Raw genomic sequence first — 21,695 nt, forward strand, 5'->3', positions numbered from 1 at the left:
TTTGAGGGAGGAGAGATCTGCTCCTTCCTGAGAGCAGTGTTGGCTTTGTGAGTCCTGCAGGTAAAGAGCTGCTCTGACAACTCCCTTTCAGCTCCCTGTGCTTGCAGCATGCCAAGCTGCTCTCCTCCTGCACAGATGCCAAACCAGCACCTGCTGTCTCTGCTGGTCTACCTTGTGCAGTGGAGCAGCTGGATGTGGACCTGTGGGGGCAGAGCCATTCTGGCTGGGTCAGCTCCCTGGCTGGAGCTCTGCTCGGTGGCAGCAGCGCTGGCAAGCCCAGCTGGAGCATCCTTGCACATGCCTCTGGGCTGCATCTGTCTGGGGTCCATGTAGGGGGCTGCTACGGCCCCAGCCCCTTGTGAAAACCTTGCCGGTAAGATGGCCTGTCACAGAATACTGCATGCGACTCCTGGGTCTGGATTTCATCTGACTGTAATCAGGAGATATAATCCAATTTCCATTAACAGGAGAGCTTCAGACACATTAAAGAAACAAGTGCCTGAGGTATTTCAGACTAACGAAGGCAATAAATACAGGAAAGATTATATAAAATGAACTAATGTGTGAAATAATCTAATAGCTATATGTAATTTCCATTCATGTACAGTAGTAATAGAATAAAACCAAATGTGGACAGCCAGCAGGGCATTTAAATAAAATAATTTAGAATGCAGTAGGTTAATAATAATAAAAAAAATAGTATCCATGCCTATAAATTAGTTGGAAATGCCAAAGAAGCTAATAAAGTATCAAAATGGTAATTTTGTAATTGACATAAAAGGGAGAGAAATGGATTTCTGCATGCCTGCAAATTAATACAGATTGCTGAAATTTCACACATATTTGACTGACTTGCTTTTTAAGATGTTAATGAAATGTTGAGACAAAAGTCCTGTTTGTATGCATCAGGGGTCAGCTATTTTTTTTTTTCAATAGATATGCTTTTTTTTCCAAAAAAAATAAGTTTTGGAGTTAAAACTGGCCAATATTTTTAATGTAAAGGAATGTGAGGAGAGGGCAAGAAGGCAGAATGAAATTCTGGTATTTGCCAAAGTAGCTCCTTTTAATTTACTTGAAACAAAATACTTGGTTTGATATTTCTGACATGTATTATTTTTTTTTGACTTTTCATTTTCTAAAGGCGCTACTCATAAAATTGACCTACATTAAAAAAAAAAAAGGAAAATAAAGATTTTTTTCTGTAACAAAGGAAGGGGACAGAAGGAGATAACTGGAAGACAAAACAGCACATGTTATTCTGAGGTGAATGAAACATTTCAGGTTGATATGAAGCAAAAGTTTCACTGAAAAACCTGCAGAAAAGTATCTGCTGTGTTTCTGCAGTAATAGATGCTTGGCCATGAAACTGAAAAATGAATTATTATTTCCCACATTGCACTGTGCGGCACATTAAATTTAAATTATACAAGGATCCCAGATATGCAGAACACTTAAGCATGTGCTTAACTTTGCACTCATGAGTGGCAACATTAAAGTCAATGGGCATAATAGAAGTTAAATGCTTTTCTGAACTTGCAGCTTTTGTACAACAAATATCTGTTTTGGAGAAGTCCAGGAAAAATTCAGAGCGTATCTGTCAGCTACAGATTTTCCAAGGGAAAAACAACAGGGTCAGTCTTGTACCTTGTAAGATCTGTAAGGGGAAGATTTTCTAACTGGATGGCTTGGAGGCAGTACAGACCTTCCACGGGACTGTGCATTTACTGTCAACAGATATTTGTGGTACTTCCACATGTTTCTGCATGGTACAAAATAAGTTTTATATGGTCATGTCCAGAAGCAGAAAATATGCAGTCCTTTCATCAGCAGTGTGATGTTTAATGTCAGGAGACCTTTGTGGAGATATGAGCTAGCTAGACAGAAGTTAGACCATGCTACTTCCAACTCTGTCCTCTTGTGATAAATCACAACCTTTTCCAAAATGTGTAGTCTGGTGTACCTTCCTCGACCAAACAACAAAAAAAATAAGGAAGTCCCCAAACCCCCAAACCTTATGTCGTGGGGTGGAATTAAATTTCTTTCCACTGTTCTTCTCTGGGGGGACATCCTCCTGTAAATAAATTGAACTGTGTTCAGGTTTTTTGCTTAAATATGACCTTTATATATAAACTTAGTACTACTAACTGGTGTTTAATATAACAAACATTAATTCATAGTGAAGTGTGGAAAACTCAGAGCCCTGATAATCTGAAATTTTATGCCTTATAATCTGATGATTTCTCTGGACCTCTTTGTAAATTATGTTAGTATAGTATGAACTATTTACAAATACTACATAGTGCAGTACATATCTGTGTAATTATATATTATGCTAAAGTCTTCATATTAACAAATAGCTATTAAAACAGCTACAGCATATCGTATGTTAGTAATAGATCTAACTGGTGACTTACATTTTATTGTGTACATAAATATGATCTCAGATAATTTTTTGCAGTTGTAAATGGGTACATTTATTGTATATTTAGTCATTCTGCACTGTTTGGATTGGCACAATTTTTGTGCTTTCTGAGATTCTTGGAACAAACCTCTGCGTCTGTGTGCTAAAAAGTGATTCAGTAGTTTTAAGGCTATAAATGTTTAAAGTCAGTGGGTTTTCAAGCATGCTTTTTCTCCCTCCACTTCAGTCCTAGTTTCTTTGTCATTCACCCTCTTTTTTTAAGCTCAGTGCTGCATAGTGGTGAGGAGGCTGTGATATGCTTTAGCCTTGACTCTCAGGATTCTCTCTTTTCTGTTGATTTGGAGGGATTTAATGGCAGTTAAAAACTTGTAATGGGACTCTTCAAGATTAGTGCCAGTTAAAAGTCAGTTTAGTTGGGAACTTAAGCAGGTAAGATACAAGGGAAGGGGATACTCATGAGTCAGACCATAGGCTTAATTAATCCTTGCTGGAAAAGGAGAGATGCAATCCCTAGGGCTTTGCTGGCAGCATGGATGGGAGTCACTGAAGGAGAGATGTCAGCGATGGGACTGTGGCACAATTCTTGGCTTGCAGCTTTTGCATTCCCCTTGCTGCGCCATCCTGGCTTTTCCCAGGCCTTGGCCACCACTGACCCTTCCTTTTAATCTTCCTTTTAACTAGCTCTTGGAGCTGACCCTTTGGAGGCTCTGGGCAAGTTTGGTCGCTTCCATGCTAATTGCTTGGCCGTCTGGAAAAAGCCATCTTCACAGAGTTACATAAGAGGAAAGGGAGAGGGGGAGCAAAGGATTGTCCTGCTTCTCACATCACTTTAAGTCAGTGGAGAGGCAAGCAATGAATATTTTTATGTATTATTTATATGGTGCCATAAATGTACTTGGCACTCTGGAATCAAATAAAAGACTATGGCCCTGCCACCAGGATTTGGCAGCCTAAGAGGTGAGAGCTGGACTCCTTCATCTGAATGATCAGGGCTGAATTACTAGTGGAAAGGAAACGGGAGGATGAGATCTACAAGATTAAAAAAGCCTAAACAACAGCCTGCCCCCCGCACCTCCCCCCCCTTCACTGCTTCTGCCTAGTGACTGTGACATTTGAAGTTACATATACATATATATGTCTGATAAATATTTGGCAGGTTGTATTTTCAGAGACATTTTCACTTCACCTGTTGGAAAGGAGCTCTGCTTCTCCCAGGCCTTTGGCTACTCAAGGTCAGGCTTCTCCTGAGTCTTGGTGGTCCAGAAGGCTTGCTTGGGTCTACCTGTTCCAGTGCACTAGTACTCACAAGGGAATGATACGATTTTCCTTCCTGCGCTATCATGCACTTGCAGATGGGAGGCAGCTTTCTGCAGTAAGCCAAAGGAAGACATTATTTCCCACCTCTGGGATGGTGCTGGGATGCCCCAGCTGCCCTGCCTCAAGTGCCCTGCTTTTTGCTTTGCCTCCCTGCCTACAGGGGTGCCTAAGAAGTTGCACTAATGCGATGACTAGTATTTTCTAATTACTTGAATGAATATTCTGGCCCCAGTGAAGTCTTTGGGAGGTTTGTCAGACGTGTGCAGCATCTCACCCTACTGCCCAGTGGCTGGTATCCACATACAAGGTGCTGAAGCAGGTTGGCTACTATTAGTGTTCTGAAGACAGGAGGCTCTGAGCTGCCTTTTTTAGTGAAAATGGATGAAAAATAGAATTGCTCCTCCACCAAACTATATCTTCTGAATTTCTCAGTGTTTCGTGATTTGTTAACTACCTGCTTCATGTGCAAAAAAAGTAGATTTCAAACTCCTCAGTACTCAGCTGCCACTTCTTCTCTCAAGTTCTTTTTCATCAGTTAATTTTCTCCCTCTGAATGAACATCTACACTGCTAATGATATTAACATGAGTGTACTAACTGGCGTCTTTGTGCCTCACTAATTTCTGTTTTCTGCTTGCCTGGGATTATTCAGTAGGTGCCTTTTGCCCCAGTGAAGCTGACTTCCCAGGATGGAATACATGGCATGATTTGATACTGAGATAAACAGATGATCTCCATCCTCTACATGCATGCAAGCAAAAGTTGAATGCGCTGTAGCTAAGATCGCATAGCTCAATTGCAATAGATATACTGTATTCATCTGATACCACACCTACTAATACGAGGGCTGTGCAAGGAGCTTTTGTCTCTGACTGGTGAAGCTCAGTGATTCCACTGCAGACATTATTCTCTGATCAAGTTTGAGAGACAACCTAGCAGTGTGACTGACTTGAACCTAATAGCCTGCCAAATGTGTCCCAAGGAAGTTTCAAAGCTTTAGTGTTACCTTTTGGGTGGAGAAGCTGCACTGAGTCCATAATGCTTACATATTTGGCAGGCCCAGAAGACACCTGGTTTGTTCGTGGTGGCTGGAATCTTTCCACATGTGATGGTCTCATCCTGGAGTGGCCCACAGGCCTGGTGTATCCATAACGCCTGGGTCAGCAGAAAGGCAGTGTGGTCCCAGCATGCACATGTAGGTCTGGCTATGGAAGATGTGGGACCCCTGAAATGCCATCTGTCTGGGGCAATGCTGTGCTGCTTAAGGTTTTCGGTTTTCTGCTCTGTGCAGAAGTGGCACAGAGCAGTTTGCACATAGCAATCCAGCTTGCAAAGAGGCTGCACAGCCCTACTGTGTGCATTGCTCTGGCAGTAACTGCATGTGATGGCAGCTTCTTCCACCAATTGGATCTCTGCTTTAATCTGTTATTTTACAAGGGCAACTATTTTTGAAGTTGCTATATTTGAACTTCTTTCTTTTGCTTTCACCTCCCCCCCCCTCACCTCTGCATTGTCACTAGGTTGCTCTGTTCCCTTCCCTGACCCACACATGTCCCTGTTTCACCACCAGACATACATAGATATTTTTCTTGTTTGTGGGTCTGACCCACCCTACATTTTCCTTTAAAAGTGACTTTAATCTAATTCTTTGCCAACTTTACTGCAGTCAGCTGCACTAACTGATAACTCCTTTCTCAGACTTATCTAGAGGAATTCATGGGTGAAAGCAGTATGCAAAGCAAGACCAGAGAATTTGAAACATCACTGGGTATTGAATAATAAGATTAACCACAAAGTCAAAGTCTGAGAGAGCACAAGGTATTTTTATGCTCCTCCAGAACTGACTTTATATTGGATTTGATGTTGTTCATTACCCACCCCCAACCCCCTCTTTTTTTTTTTATTTTATTGTTAAATAAAGCAAGCAATGTATTGTTTGACTGGTGAAGACAAGAAACTAGGTTTTTGCCACTGCAATCTTAGGGCTGATCTCTGTGACTGGGCCCAACAATCAGGAAGAATCGATGTGGTGACTCCATTCTGAGCTGTGAAGAGTCCCAGCCACTGCTGGGGAGGGGGAGGATGATGTTATGAAAGAATACAGAAGAAGAGAGGAAATTTGAACTAGGGTAAAAGGAGGGTCTGAAAACCTGTAGTCACTTAGAAATGGTATGAGTTCCACTTTGGAAGAAAAAAATGTCTGAAATGTCAAAACTAGGTGCTGGTGCAGAGGGGAGAAAGATGCTTTAGGAATGAAGCTTGAGAAGTATTTGTACAAGAGATTCATGAGTAATAGAGGAATGACAAGCACAGTCTCTTTAGTCTTCTCTCCTCACAGATTATTGTATCAGTGCTATGATTTAGATTTGCAGCACGATTTTCTACCTGTACTGTTGGGCTGGCATGCCTCTAGCTGGGATGCTATTGTAGCAATGTAAAAATGCCCTGAACCAACATACCAATAAAGCAGGCTGTACACTGGGAATCTGTAGTGCACTTCCTCTACCAGAACCAGTGATGAGGCACAGTGGTGTGGATGTGCCTATGTGCATAATCAAGCTGGATGAAGAAAAGAATACAGTAAAAGCCCTAAGACAGTGCTGGGAGTGACAATTGACATTCCTGAAACAAACTGGTCACCACCTGAATGCAAATCAGGACAGAGTTACAGCTTTGAAGAACTTGCAAGACTAAAGGACAGAGGGAAAAAGATATAACATAGGCACTGAGGAAAGTAATAATGAGCATTACTCTCACTAGCAATGTTTTTATTGTCTTGCTGAAGGCTTTTTTAATGTGTTGTTCTCTCAGCATCTTGGGGTCCTGATCAGATTGTTCTTGGTATGGTAGAAAGCATGTCTACAAACCAAAGGCAAGTCAAGGAAGGACCTACTGGATACAGCCAAAGGACAGCAGCAAGAATGGTTACAGGTTTAGATAATACAGCTTGCAAAGAAAGACCGAGGAAACTGGGCCTCTTTATCCCCAATGCAATAACACGGAGAAGAAACAGCTTGGCGGTCTTCAAAAACATAAAATGCACTTTCAGAGAAGAAGAAACTATTCTGATTCCCATGTCCATGGTGAAGATAACAAATTATTGTAGTTGGATTGCAACAGGAAGGCTTTAGTTCAGACACTTGGAGGAACTTTCCAATAGTAAAGCCCTGGTCTTGATTATTCAGGGAATGGGGGGGATCTCTAGCACCTGGCATCTTCCACAGCCGTCTGAATGAAGAGCTGTCAGGAACAGTGATGTCTAGCAGACACCCACCAGGGAGAGAGGGGCAGAGCAGATATCTTACTGGGGCCAGATCCAGGTTTATGATTCTGTGGCATAGTTCATGGTGCAACTTGGGGACAAAAATGGCATAATTTTTGGTGGTATGAAAAGGACAAGCCTCTTCTCTTTGAAAGCTATCTATTAGCTGTGAAGGAGTTAATTTCCTGGATGAAGCAGAGGATACAAAAGCAAGGCAACTAGGGCAAGCCATGTTGCTATGGACATGTGTAGTCTATCAAGGCTTAAGTGTAGGGATAGAACTACCTCAGAGTTAGACCTGAAAACCACTGATCTGCTCTACAATTTTTTACAAGTTCTGGATGAAGTTTCTGTGCAAACAGCCTGACTGGATTCTCAGGCAATGAAGGAAGGTGCAAGCTGGCTGTAGTGACATGCAATTGAATCAGAGCAAGAGGGGATAATCAAAGATGTTTGGGCAATGCAGAGAGGTTGTGCTAAAATTGTGCACCTGAGCATGGACTTCACTTTTCTAGCCTGATATCACTAAATCTTACATTGCAGCTCACTCATAGATGCCATCTTTTTTAGAGATATTTGGCCCATGCCGCAACAGCTATCTGTGGGTTGTATGGTTGCCAAAGAGCAGGCAGAGTGCTGCTTATAGGTGCCTACGCGAAAGGTTGTGACTGATGCCCTAATGGGCAAGTTCAAGAGAGTGGTGGGCACTTTGGGCTGTCTGCTACCCACAGCAGCTGGCTTCCTGTGCTTTTGGTGGGAGAAACTGTCCTGAGGGCCAAATGGTCCAGTGGCTAGATTCAGCTGTACAAATGTAGATGTCTAGAGCCAATTTAGGTGCACTAGTATATCGAAGATACTTGGGTGGCTGGCAAATCTGACACAGGGCCTAGGAGACAACTGTTGCCAGGGTGAAATTCCCTCAGCATCTCAACTTGACACTTAACACTTGGGCAAATGAATTGAACCCAGAGTATCTAACATGGTCTTAAGCTTTTTTTGGACTTGCAGCTAACAGAGGAGCTGTACATGTGGACTTTATTTTGGTGGGTCAGGACTGTGGCGCTTCCTGCGATAGAAAATTTAAACTGAGTGTCTGGGCCTTACAAAGTGAAAGGAGCCCTCCCAGAGAATCTGTGTAAGGGTAAGGTACTACACATGTACACACGTACACACACACACACCAAGTTTTGCCAGCTCATTATGTTATCCAGCAGGGGATTATTTTTTTAAAAGCAATGTAAAAGTAGATTGACTGATAAAAGAGCCTTTTTGTTGTGAGAGCTTGCTGAGCTTGGGAAACCGCTTTCAATGCTACTGGCAAACACTTTACAGTGTAAACAGGGCCTACATCAGGCAGATAAATAAGTGCAGATGTGCTTTTCTGCAGGAACCATTTGGTGATAGACAATATATTGAAAAAAAAAATCTCATCAAATTAATTGTGGCCAATTAGACACAACCCCTTCCCTCATCCCTGAATCCCCTCCAACAGCAACTGCCTGAATGGGAAGAGCTCCTATCACCTGTTTCATTATGCAGATTGATATTCGAACATCTGAGAACAATGCTGCTTTCTGCACGGCAGGGCTCCAAATTGCTAATGAAACAGCTCTGCCAGACAAGTCACTTAAACCCTCTCTTGCTGCTGCTGCTGACAGCTCTCATGGTGAGTTGCAGGGGGGAGTGGGAAAGGGTCTCTCCACTCTGAATGTGCTAATAGCTTCCAGCCTGTGTGTTTATCGCTCTCCAGAGCAGGAAGATTTCTGCTGTCTGATTCTGAGAGGTTACTTTCCCAAAGCCATGGTCTGATTTCAACCTAATGTTTCTTGATTTTAATTTGTGAAGTAAGGGGTTGAAGAAGTGGGCAGCCGCTGGGCTCTGAGCACAGACATCTCATGTCCCAAAGCTACCCCAGCCCTTCAGGCATGCTTCTTGGTGTTTGCTTCTACCCCCATCTCTAGCATCCACCTCCTCCCTACATTTGATGTGAAGCCAGCTCCGTAAGGGATTTCTTTCATGGGTGAGAGCATGTCACATCACTTTGGGTACAAGGGGACCTTCTCATGGCTGAAGCCCCATGGTGAGCAAGTATGACACCGCAGATGGGCTACACCTCTGCCCAGGGCTCTTTGGGTGCTGGGTTGTAGCCATGCACTGTGGGTTCCCTCCCAGGCACCCCTCGAGTTAGGCAGAGCTGGGCAGCAGGAGAGGGATCCTGATGCAGGGAAATGTGAGATGGGCCTGCTGCAAGTGCGGACCCTGTACAGCCCTGTTTGTGGCTCGGCTCCCTGTGACTTTGCAGCTGGGTTTGCTCAGCAACCGGTGCAGTTGTTAATCTTCCCTTCCCCTGTTATCACCATACATTTTGCCAAAGCCTCACAAGGCTCCTCTTGGCACATGCTTGGGGTAGAGTAGTGACTTGGGGCTCTGACAGGAGAAACATTTACATGAAATGGTGGGACAGTTCTCTCATTAATCTAAATTTTGACCATTTCTGTCAATATCTGTGGTTAATTACTTTGTCGATATTTACTGAGGCATCGAGATTATCTTTGTGCAGGCTGCCTCCATGTAATGGCCCCTGCACTGTGCCTCAGCTCCTGCCACATGTCTCTCAGACTCCTTCTAGACAAGCCTGCCAGAGTGCCTTGTTCCCCTGAGACTGACAATTCTGATCCAGGACCAGTCTTCCAGCATTTGGCAAAAGCCAAACAACTGCCTTTCCTTACTGAACTCTTTGTCTGTTCTGGTTTTGGCTGGGATAGAGTTAATTTTCTTCCTCATAGCTAGTACAGTGCTGTGTTTTGGATTGAATATGAAAATAATGTTGATAGCACACTGATGGTTTAGTTGTTGCTTACTCTGAACCAAGGACTTTTCAGTTTCCCATGCTCTACCAGTGAGCAGGTGCACAAGAAGCCAGGAGGGAGCCTGGCAGGGACAGCTGGCCTGAACTAGCCAAGGGGATATTCCATACCATAGAATGTCATGCTTGGTATATACACTGGGGAATGTTGGCCAGGAGGGGCTGATCACTGCTCAGGGACTGGCTGGGCATTGGTCAGCAGGCAGTGAGTAATTGTATTGTGCATCACTTGTCTTTCTTGGGTTTTATTCCTTTCTCTCTTTTCCATTATTGTTGTTGTTGTTGTTATTAATATTTACTTTATTTCAATTATTAAACTGTTCTTAGCTCAACCCACAGGTTTTACCTTTTCCCAGTTCTCCTCCCCATCCCACAGGGCAGGGGGGAGTGAGCAAGTGGCTTTGGGGTACTTAGTTGCTGGCTGGGGTTAAACATGACAGTGTCAATTAACTTTGCTTCTTATAGATCTTGTCCAGTTTCTCCACGCATGTTCCTCCACCACGTTGCCAGGAGAGGACACACTCTCCCCATCTGTCCCATATATTTTCTGGGAAGGCTTGTATGTCTTCTTGTTCCTTCAGTATGAACTGTGTAGGACAGAAGTGAGCTCATAAAGGTGCAGCTGGTTTTGGCTCTGGAGAGCTCTTTAGGTATCCCTTCATCCCTGGACTGAGCTATGCTCATATACTGCCAAGTAACAAACACAGGGGGGTTTCAGATGCCATCTCCTGTAAGAAGGCTGTGTCTGTGTACCCCTGTTATTTCTAAAATGTGGAGAAGTTAGCTGCTTATCTCTGGCTCCAGCTTTGCAAACACCAAACCAGGTGGCTGGGGATGCATGTTCCTCTTAGGCATTCAATCTAAGGCTCTCTGGTGTGAGTCCCTTATGGATCCTTTCAGACTGTTTCTCATCTTGTTGTCCACCAGACTGTGGTTGAAGTGTGTGCACATGTGGGTGTGTGGAGAACAATTTGCATTTACAGATCTGTTCTGACTGAGGAATGAGCAGGGGGTAAGGGATGATGAGTGAATGTGCAGTATGTGGTTTTGTAGAAGGCATCAGCCTGGCTTCCTTCTCTAGAAACATGCTCCTCCAGTTGCTGAAAACAATAATTTCCTTCTGGAGGAATGTTTTCATTTATTTGTTGATTTCTCAGGAGGTTAAAAATTCAATTAATAAAATAAAATAAAAATTAAATATGGAACCTTTTATCTCTGACTGCTAAGATGGTCCCTTGAACACAGTGGGGACAGTAGATAGTTCAGAGGTGGGTGGTTATCACAGCGCTGCTTAACTCTGTAATCCTTCTTGCTCTGGTTCATAGGTGCAGTGATGGAAGCAGACAAAATTAGAAATTGTGTCACTGCAAATGGAGAGTGGAAGTGTAAAATAGACATTGGATGGGTCTTTTTTTCTCTTAACACTCTTTGGGCCCAGAGAGGGTCTCATAGCTGCTGCTTCTCCAAAGGACATGCTGAAGCTGAGGTCACACCGATGCTGGTCAGGCCTGCTGCTGTTTGCTCTGCTAACTTTACTCTGTTGGAGGGTTCTATTGGGGATGGAGGGTGCCTCGGCCTCAAGGCTGGGAAAACAAGCTGTCCACTTTGCAGACTCCTGTGATGGGTCCCCTAAGTTGCTGCTACAGTCAGCTTGGAGAAAAAGCATAATTTTAGCATGTTGCAGTGATCTTTCTCCCATTAAAGTTTTCTTTCATTACAGGTTTTGATAGCTATGAGTTTGTCTTCCTCCCTAGGGTGTGTGACGGGGTTCTAAGAGCCACCTTACTGCTTGTTTCATCCTGTGTGAAACCTCTTCTTTTTGGTGATGTGCTAACCTGTGTTTCAAAAAACAGGCCTGCTGTTTTCTATTGGCTTAAAGCAGTAGAACGTGTTCTCTCTCACACACTCATGTGTGCACATACAAGGCAGCCCATCTCACCATCCAAACTGGAGAGATGTTTTCTTGCACAGCTGGATGTGTTGACTAGTATGTAGAAACGGGTGATGTAAACGGTGTATTCACCCATCCACAGACAGAACTCCTGGTTGGCCTTATTGCTGAGATGATGTGAATGAGATACACTGCTTTAGTGGCTTTGGCCTCCTCAGCTGAGTTGACCGGGTTCCAAACTGGCTTTGAGCAGAACTCAAGAACAAGGCTCATCTGCATATTTTTTAAGCTATAGCTGTAGACTGCAGCCACATTTCTACTATAGAAGGTCGCAGTATATGACTGCATATGTTCATGTACAGGTGAACTGTTGCTGTTAAATGGGTTTGGTTTGATGGTTAGCATGTTCTTAGCATGCTTCTCGGGATCATCCAAATAAACAGTCACAGGTGGGAGTCAAGAATTAACACCAGGCAAGCTACTGCTTGATAAATCGAGAGAGGAGGAAGCTTCTCTCCATTTAACCTACTTTTGCACCTTTTTCTTTACTGCTTATTCAGTTCCTGGCTTACAATTCCGTGCTCCTTCCTGTCTGCTAGTTCTAGGGGTTTTAAGCAGTCTCGATAATTTACAGTCTAAATTTTACTGCTCATAAAACACCAGAGAGCATTGATTATGACTTGAGTTAAGCAAGTGGCATATAAAATCTCACAGCCTTTCAGCCGTAGGGGAATGTTATGATGAATGTATTTCTTGGGAGCAGCAAAAGGTTTGGAGTATTCTGCCAGCTCTGTTCAGGGCATCAAATGTTACTAGTGACTTGAGCCACTAACAGCATTTCATTTGGGACATTTGCCCAAAAGTTTGAAAGGTGATCATTCCTTTGGTGAAGTCGGTGTGAGGTGTTCTGAGAGGCATCTCTCACCATTAATTACTTTTCCACTTCAGACAGAATCAGGAAGTGCAAAGACATCCACAGAGCTGAAAAAGATACTTCTTAGAAAATAAATGACACTTTGTAGATAAAATGCACATAGATTTTATTGAAAATCTTCTCTTGATTGTGTTCCAAAGCTGCCGTTACATTTTCCCTTCCCTTTTTCCTTTTTCTTTTTATCTATCCTCCTGTTAATCTTTGATCACTGGCTATTTTTTGCACTTAATCCAGAGGGGACAGAAAGACCACATTGCTCAGATTCACTTCTTGGTTCTTAGGTACTAACAGGAGATGTTTGTGTTTGAAAACGGTGAAATATAGTATCTTCTCAGTATTATTTTCTACATGATAGTAAAATAAAATCAGAACTATCTTCTGAGGAGAACGTGTTCTTCCATTCAGATGACTGCTTCTTGCTGAAAGATTGTGAGAAATGTTCTTTTTCTGTCTCTCCAGTTCCAGAAACCCAATGACTTCTCACCTCCTTTCCGCTTCGGGACAGTTCCCAATGGCAGCACAGAAAGGAACATTCGCAACAACTACCCTGAAATGCACAGCTACATGGTGAAATTCAATCAGAGGGGGGTGGATGATGCACTGTTCTCACTGAAGACTGGGTAAGGCTTTCTTTCATGCTTGCTCACCACAGAAACTTTCTTTGCATGTTTGTCTGAAAAATTTTTTGTAGGGTTTGGAAAATGAGCCTCCATTATCGTTCCATGATTAAGACCACAAACAGCACAAGAGAATAATTCTGTGGTTCTCTTAGCTAGGTTTTTCTATTGACATCTGTATAAGAGTTTCTGGTTTTGCTGTGTTTATAAGACTATTTAAGAGAAAGAGGATCTTCCATATCCTTGTGTATGCTAGCCTTGTGTATATTAGTATGTATTAGTGTATATTAGTCCTTGCTTCATCAAGGTGTTTCATGCTGATGGGTCCTTATGCATACGCAGGAAAAGCTCACAGACCTCTGTAGACAAAGTTTTTTTTTCAGAGCATTTATACTGTCACCTCGAAATTCCTTTGTTTTCCCTTTGTTGCTGTTGTTTCTGGTTATAAAAGATTACGTTAATCAGGAAGCTGAAACAATCCTTGCCAGACCAATCCCACCCCAGTGTATCACCAGCTAATATACTGTTATGGAAGGCGTGCTTGAAGCAAATAGTTTGGAAGTAGCCCTTCTCTCTGGAATGTTTTAGTGTCAAGGACTGAAAAAAATGTTTGAATAATAAAGAAGTATATAAAATGGGAGCATTTATTTGGGTAATTTGGGAAATGTGGGAAAAATCATTAGCAAAATGTATGTTTGAACAGCTCATCCTATTTTAATATCAGTGAATCTGCAGAGGAGCTAACTTAAAACACCATATTGCAAGCTTTTGTCCTTTATCTTCCCAGGTAAAGACCTTGCCCCAGAGCTGACCATTTTGATTGTCATAGCCCAGGCCCAGTGAAAAAAAAACACGCTTGCTTACACTCCTATTGCATCCTTACAAGAAAGTTCATTCCAAAGCACGAATGAAGATGTTCAGCCAATTTAATTACTAGATTGACTGAATATTCCTAAACCTGATTGCCAGGTTCAAAGGCACACAGCCCATTATAAATGATTGTACCATTGTTGGATGGTATCCTGGGAAGGTACGTTTGCCAGGATAGTCATAATCCAGGAAATAAATATGCTCTGTCCTGGAAATATATGGATGAAATAGAGCTCATCACTTGTGGTAGATGTCATCCTGGCTTCAAATCCACCCTTGGACAGACTTCCCCACAGATACACACTTGAACTGAGATAATCACCGTACTGGAAATACATGTGCAGGAGGTGGATTGAAAAGATAGCGTGGGTGTGAGAATGTGCAAGGTGGAAGGTCTTCAGTCTTTTATCGGAAAGTGCTTCTTTTCAGATCTAGTGGGAAGATTTACTCATCCGCTGTCTTTGGTTATGTGGAAGATGCAGCCCCCTGAGACTGTCCCCCACATCCAAATCAATTTGTTGCATTGAGAGGAAGGCTTTCATTAGTCTGTTGTGCTGTCTACCCATCCCAGCCAATAATGGAGATTTCTCTGTGTTGAAAAAGATTTTTTCTTCTGGTTTTCCTCTAAGCACTCTTTACCAAAGAGCTACTCAGCATGGTAAACGATGAAACTGCTGTCATGTCCCCTTGAACACTGGGAAAGATCCAGTAGTGCTTTTCACAGTAACTGAGGTGTTAAACACGACGCCCTGACTATATTAATTTGAAAACAATTGCATTTTGCTCAGCTAAGTCATGCCAGCAGTTTGAATTTGAGATATTTTCCTTACTTCAGCCCCTACTTTACTATCTAATATTGATACGTTGGCAGTGTTGGCTTAACAGTCAGACTCCATAATGATCTTAACGGTCTTTTCCAACCTAAACGATTCTATGATTTTATAAAGCATCTTTAGATTCCTTTGAGAAGAAAGTCAGTACAGAAATACAGGCTATTCTTAGGACTATAGATCCCCTTGACTTCCTCTTCATTCATCTTTATCTTGCAGTATGTTTGTATTCCAAATTTTCTTTCAGATCAGAAATTATGATTATCAAAGAGTCAGAAAGAAATAGTTCTCATTTATAATCTAACTTTACCTATAAACAGGTTCTAGGCTCAGATTTTAGTTAACTGATAAAGGTGAAGGTGCAACCTATTGTCTGTCTGAAGGAAGTTTGTTTCTGCCTTAATTACCCAAGAACACCATTGAACTTATACAGATTCTGTCTTTTCTGTACTATACCCCTCTTGTTTCTTGCACCTGTGCAGGAAGTTGGATGCTTTCATTTATGATGCAGCAGTGCTAAACTACATGGCTGGCAGAGATGAAGGCTGCAAGCTGGTGACGATTGGGAGTGGGAAAGTGTTTGCTTCCACTGGCTATGGCATTGCCATCCAAAAGGACTCAGGCTGGAAGCGCCAGGTGGATCTTGCCATTCTACAGCTTTTTGGAGATGGTAAGTGACAAGAAAAAGAGGAGTTGGGGTTTTCCTAAGAAATTCCAAGTTTTGCATGTATGAAATAGAAGTTCCTGGCATTGGCATGTCAGATTTCAGTTGAGAACAGGAAATTATTAAGAAGGGTTCATTAGAGACATTACACCAAAAATGTAAGGGTGTCACTTGTTTTATGTTGTTGATGCAGGGTAGAAGTATCATCAAAGGCAATGTCAAAAGCACTAAAGGTTTCATAGGACCAGCTCACGTGTGTTTGAAAAATATCTTGTGCGAAGAATGTCTTGTAAAAACAAGATTTCTGTTGTGAACTTGCACTACCTTTGAGGTTTTGCTATGACCAAACCCACTAATTACACTGGACTTTCTGTGGTCATCACATGTGTTAGAGTTCTAGCCAGGATCAAGTCATGCAGAGTTTACAGACTTAAAGAATAAATATTTATGTATGAAAAAGTTAACACAGATTTCCCAAAACATAAAAAAAAACCCCCAAGGAAACACTTGAGACTCAGAAACATATTTGGAAGTGAGTTTTTAATCAGAACATTATAGTTACCTAGTTCAATATTAGCCTTCACAGAGAAATTGCTATTATTAAAAAAATTATTCATGGGATAAGGGATTCCTTTTTAGAAAATATTTTCCTGGCTTTCCCTTTCCATTCCGTATTATATCTTGCTGTGCCCTTTTTCTGAATACATAAAATTCACAGGCTATTTTATTTATAAGTATTTCTTTTTATCTGAAATCTGAAAATAACATATGGTATAAGAAATATGAAAAGAACGTAGCTCTGACATACTTCAGCAGAAAATTGGCCACCTGATGGATAGGGCGTTCTGTCATCTAAACAGCCTAATATGTATTATTTCAGAAAGAAACGTAAGTTCTCCATAAAGTTTTAAAGACTGTGCTATAGCACCACATAAATATACAGATTTTTTTCCTCCTTGTCATTGGATTGGAAGTTGAAAAAGTGAAAAACTAGATTTCCTAACAACATGAAAAGAATTGCCAACCTGCAAAATTAGTTTGTTTCTGAATATCTCAGTGTATGTCTCTGTGTGTGTGTGTGAGAGTGTTTATCTCTCTCCCTCCTCATGAAAATAATATAATGGGAGTAAGTGGGGTATGAAATTAGACTACAGAACATTTGTTCCGCACTGATACAGATTAGTAATATTTTTGATTGGTCAAAGGGCTTGGAAGTGTTGAATTTGAACAAAATTGAAGGGAAGAAAACCATGTAAAAATGCACAAATATTTTGGGAGTATTGCACCTAGTTTTAATGAGCTATGGATATGATGGGAACAAATTCAAAATCATTTAAAAAAATGAACATTTTGAATTTTGAATTGGAAACATACAATGTTTTTATTTAGAGGTGATTAATTTTTGTCTACCAATATCAGTCACTGATTTTCCCCTTCATTGACCTAATATGAAAGTGGAAATTTCTGAGGCCAAGTTTTCAGTCATCTGGTGGATAACTTTTTCAGGATCTCACTGTAGACATTTGGCAAATGTGATAGCTGTGTCCTGTGGTACGGGTTTTGTGGCTGTGGAAAAATACTGTTGCCTTCCCTGTGACAAATTGCACTTGCCCCTATCAGAAGGGCAGTCAGGGTATTTCATGGATGTAATAGAAGTGGAAAAAAAGCATGGCCACTGGAAATGACCTTAGATCAGCTTCTTGCTTTCAGTCTGCCCTGGCTTGAGTTCTTTAACCATTGCAGAGCTGTCTATCTAACCTGTTTCTTTCCTTCTTTCTGTCTTTCTAGGGGAGATGGAGGAGCTGGAAGCACTGTGGCTCACTGGGATTTGTCACAATGAGAAGAACGAGGTTATGAGCAGCCAGCTGGATATAGATAACATGGCAGGTGTCTTCTACATGCTGGGAGCAGCCATGGCTCTCAGTCTCATCACCTTCATCTGTGAGCATCTCTTCTACTGGCAATTCCGCCACTGCTTCATGGGCGTCTGCTCTGGCAAGCCCGGTGTAGTCTTCTCCATCAGCAGGGTGAGTGTCATTGGCTAGTGGGGATGAACAGAGGCTTTATTCAGACAGTCCTAGGTACTGGAGAAGGGGAAATCCACCAAGACTGTCTAACACACAGCATAGAGTAGTGGTCTGCACGATAAAGGCTGGTGTCTTTTCACCATTAATGTTGCAAGAACATCTGATGGTTTTCTGTGACACCTTTGGTTTCTGCTGGATTATGGTCATGTAAATGAAAATTTACCATGGAAATGAAAATGCAGTATAAAGAGAAGTAAAGTGTAACTGTCTGCTCCTCCAAAGTGAGTTGCAAGAAGGCCAGATTTGGGGAGAGTAAGTCAAGTAACGGTGGATAACATGGTTAGAAATTCAGGAGTTTTTCATTGTCCTCTGTATTCCAGCTTTTCACTTGACCTTATGTTAACTAAAAGTGTGCTGTTATGGACAGTCATAAGTCCCTAACCAAAAGCCATACCCTAAACCATGCAGAAATCCTTCCAGAGAGGATGACCGCATAAACTTAGCAATTGCTTTATGCACATCTGCCTTAGGGTATAATATTTACATTTAAAGCAGGTTCTAGTCATTTCTGAGTCATCTTTCTGATATTATTGTAACAGTATTCCATTTGGAGGTTTTTTATCTTCTTTTAAGCCACTGGTCCCTTCCCCTGATCCATTCTGAAGTGAGGTCAAATCTCAGCATTTTTTACTTCAGTGTCCAACGTAACAGAATTAACTTTGATTATGAAAGGAGTATATAATTGTCACATATCATATCGTTGAAGAGAAATGACAAAGCCTTTTGAAGGCAGGGGCACAGCCTCTCTTCTATATTGTTAATTTCTAACCTGGTTTATTCTGGAGATGCAGTGCGGAATTGTGGTTGGTGATCCTCAGCTAGGGTTATGTTAGACCTGGACCAGGTTGGTGAAAAGTATGAAAAGTGTTAATCATCTTCTAGCTGCTGAGAAACCATGGTAACATGATGTGATGGTGTTCATTTTACAATTGACATTATTAAGCAGGCGCCATTCAGCAGGCCAGGGAATGAACGAGCCCCTTTCCTTCTGCTCCTAGGGGTAGCCCTCGCAAACAGTCTGTGTCATGGATGAAATGAGCTAGTGGAGAATGTGAAGGAACCAAGCACTTCTGCTGGCTGATTTGAGGTTGAATAGAGGACTTTACGCTTTCATCTGGGATGTCAATTTGGAGGCTGTTATCACTGTTAAATTTAACAGCATGCAATTAAAAATTCTATTGTACCTCACTCAACCAGATGCAAAAGACCTAAATACCTATTCGGCAGTCTTGCTCTTTCTCTGTTTCCCTTTCTAATCTGTACTGGTGATTAATGTAACTCGGTTTATGACAAATGAAGCTGTTCCCTTTTTAAGATAGCTCCTGTCTTGTTGATTCACTGATGTCCAGATGAATTTCAAGGGCCAAAACAGACTTTCTTCCTCTCATCCACACAGAATCATCTGTCTTGATGCTTTTCTTCCCAAGGATATTATTGTCCCCATTAGCAATTCTGTTACACCTACTAGATCTGAGTAACTCTTAGAGATGCAAACAGGTATTCCTGCATCCTACAGATATAACATGAGGCAAAGCAGAGGAAGAGGAATGAGGGGGAAGGAAATGTGTGACAGGTGAGAAAGAGGGGCAAAACAGCAAGGGTTTGTAGGGCAGGTCTGATTTAATTTGATTTGATTGTACATCATGATGGAAGGCTGACAGGCCTTCTGTCCTAGAGGAACATGCTACTGCTGCACAGGGTGCTTCCTGGCTTCCAGGCCAGGTCCTCTTTCATGTATTCTTTGCAGGACCACTCACCTTCCTGCTTTTTCTAATTTCAGGGTATCTACAGCTGCATCCATGGCGTGGCCATCGAGGAACGCCAGTCAGCTATGAACTCCCCCACGGCGACTATGAACAACACCCATTCCAACATCCTCCGCCTGCTTCGGACAGCCAAGAACATGGCCAACCTGTCAGGGGTCAATGGCTCACCACAGAGTGCCCTGGACTTTATCCGCCGTGAGTCATCGGTCTATGATATCTCTGAGCACCGCCGTAGCTTCACTCACTCAGACTGCAAGTCCTACAACAACCCCCCCTGTGAGGAGAACCTCTTTAGTGATTATATTAGTGAGGTGGAAAGGACCTTTGGCAACCTCCAGCTGAAGGACAGCAATGTGTATCAGGACCACTACCACCACCACCACCGCCCTCACAGCATTGGCAGCACCAGCTCCATCGACGGGCTTTATGATTGTGACAATCCACCCTTCAATGCCCAGTCACGGTCCATTGGGAAGAAACCCTTGGACCTGGGGTTACCCCCTGCCAAGCACAGCCAGTTGGGTGACCTTTATGGCAAGTTCTCCTTCAAGAGTGACCGCTATGGGGGCAGTGGGGCCCACGACGACCTGATCCGCTCAGATGTCTCTGACATTTCCACTCACACGGTCACCTATGGCAACATTGAAGGCAATGCAGCCAAGCGGCGGAAGCAGCAGTACAAGGACAGCCTGAAGAAGCGCCCGGCTTCCGCCAAGTCCCGGAGGGAGTTTGATGAGATAGAGCTGGCCTACCGCCGGCGTCCGCCCCGCTCACCCGACCACAAGCGCTACTTCAGGGACAAGGAAGGGCTACGGGACTTCTACCTAGACCAGTTTCGGGCAAAAGAGAACTCACCGCACTGGGAACATGTGGATCTGACGGATATCTACAAAGAACGGGGAGATGATTTTAAGCGTGACACAGGAGGAGGTGGAGGTGGATCCTGCACCAACAGGGCCCACCACAAGCACAGCTCAGGCGAGTTTGGTGGAGGCAACGAGCACAAGCATGGCGTTGTGAGTGGGGTCCCAGCACCGTGGGAGAAGAACCTGACCAATCTAGACTGGGAGGACCGGCCTGGGGCTAATTTCTGCCGTGGTTGCCCTTCTAAGCTGCACAACTACACGCCATCAGTGGTGGGGCAGAACTCCACCCGCCAGGCCTGCATCCGCTGTGAGGCCTGCAAGAAAGCAGGCAACTTGTATGACATCAGTGAGGACAACTCTCTCCAAGAGCTGGATCAGCCACCTGCCCCCGTGCCCATGGCCACCAGCGCCACTTCCTCCTCCAAATATCCTCAGAGCCCTTCCAATTCTGCCTCCAAGGTACAGAAGAAGAACCGCAACAAGCTCCGCCGGCAGCACTCCTATGACACTTTTGTGGACCTGCAGAAGGATGACTCAGCCCTGGCCCCCCGCAGCGTCAGCCTCAAGGACAAGGGCCGCTTTTTGGAGGGTAGCCCCTACGCCCACATGTTTGAGATGCCAGCCAGTGAGACCACCTTTGCCAACAACAAGTCCTCAGTGCCCGCCACCAGCTACCACCACCACAACAACCCCGGCAGCAGCGGGGGCTACATGCTCAGCAAGTCGCTCTACCCCGACCGGGTCACCCAAAACCCTTTCATCCCCACTTTTGGGGATGACCAATGCTTGCTCCACGGCAGCAAATCTTATTTCTTCAGGCAGCCTGTGGTGGCAGGAGGGCCCAAAGCCAGGCCAGACTTCCGAGCCATTGTCACCACCAACAAGCCGGTGGTCTCAGCCCTTCACGGGGCTGTGCCAGCCCGTTTCCAGAAGGACATCTGTATAGGGAACCAGTCCAACCCCTGTGTGCCTAACAACAAAAACCCCAGGGCTTTCAATGGCTCCAGCAACGGGCATGTTTATGAGAAACTCTCCAGTATTGAGTCTGACGTTTGAGTGAGAGGGGAAGAACGCGGGGAGGGACTGGGGGTGTACGTGGAGTGTGGGAGGGTGGGGTGGGATCAATCCCGTTGGCTACTCTCCTGGGTCATCCTTAGTTAGTGGGATACTGGAGTTCTGAGTAGTGCAGCACTGGTGACAAGTGCCACCTCTTTGGTTTCCCCTCTTCCTCCTCCTCTTTCCCACCCCTCCCCTTTTATCTTTTTTCCATGTTCTCGCTCCTTCCATTCTCCTCCATTCCTGGC

The 21,695-nt window shown here is 43.4% G+C and overlaps 1 protein-coding gene across 1 annotated transcript; it reads left to right on the plus strand.

Moving 5' to 3' along the window:
- The first annotated feature begins 6,659 nt into the window (after window positions 1–6,659).
- LOC129736142 (glutamate receptor ionotropic, NMDA 2B-like) lies at window positions 6,660–21,447 on the plus strand. The gene is made up of 5 exons (XM_055711048.1): window positions 6,660–6,821; window positions 13,151–13,311; window positions 15,491–15,678; window positions 17,461–17,699; window positions 19,540–21,447. Exons 1-5 carry the CDS (start codon window positions 6,660–6,662, stop codon window positions 21,445–21,447), a joined length of 2,658 nt encoding a protein of 885 aa, XP_055567023.1.
- The last annotated feature ends 248 nt before the right edge of the window (window positions 21,448–21,695 follow it).

Source organism: Falco cherrug, chromosome 5 (genome assembly GCF_023634085.1).
Source record: "Falco cherrug isolate bFalChe1 chromosome 5, bFalChe1.pri, whole genome shotgun sequence".
NCBI classification, from domain to species: Eukaryota; Metazoa; Chordata; class Aves; order Falconiformes; family Falconidae; genus Falco; species Falco cherrug.

Bases quoted from the DNA above. Each gene is read 5' to 3' on its own strand.
- LOC129736142 (XM_055711048.1), top strand. From the start codon at position 6,660: ATGGTTACAGGTTTAGATAATACAGCTTGCAAAGAAAGACCGAGGAAA. The intron at 6,822-13,150 runs GTGAAGATAACA...CTGTCTCTCCAG, and splicing joins TTCTGATTCCCATGTCCATG to TTCCAGAAACCCAATGACTT. The intron at 17,700-19,539 runs GTGAGTGTCATT...TTCTAATTTCAG, and splicing joins TAGTCTTCTCCATCAGCAGG to GGTATCTACAGCTGCATCCA.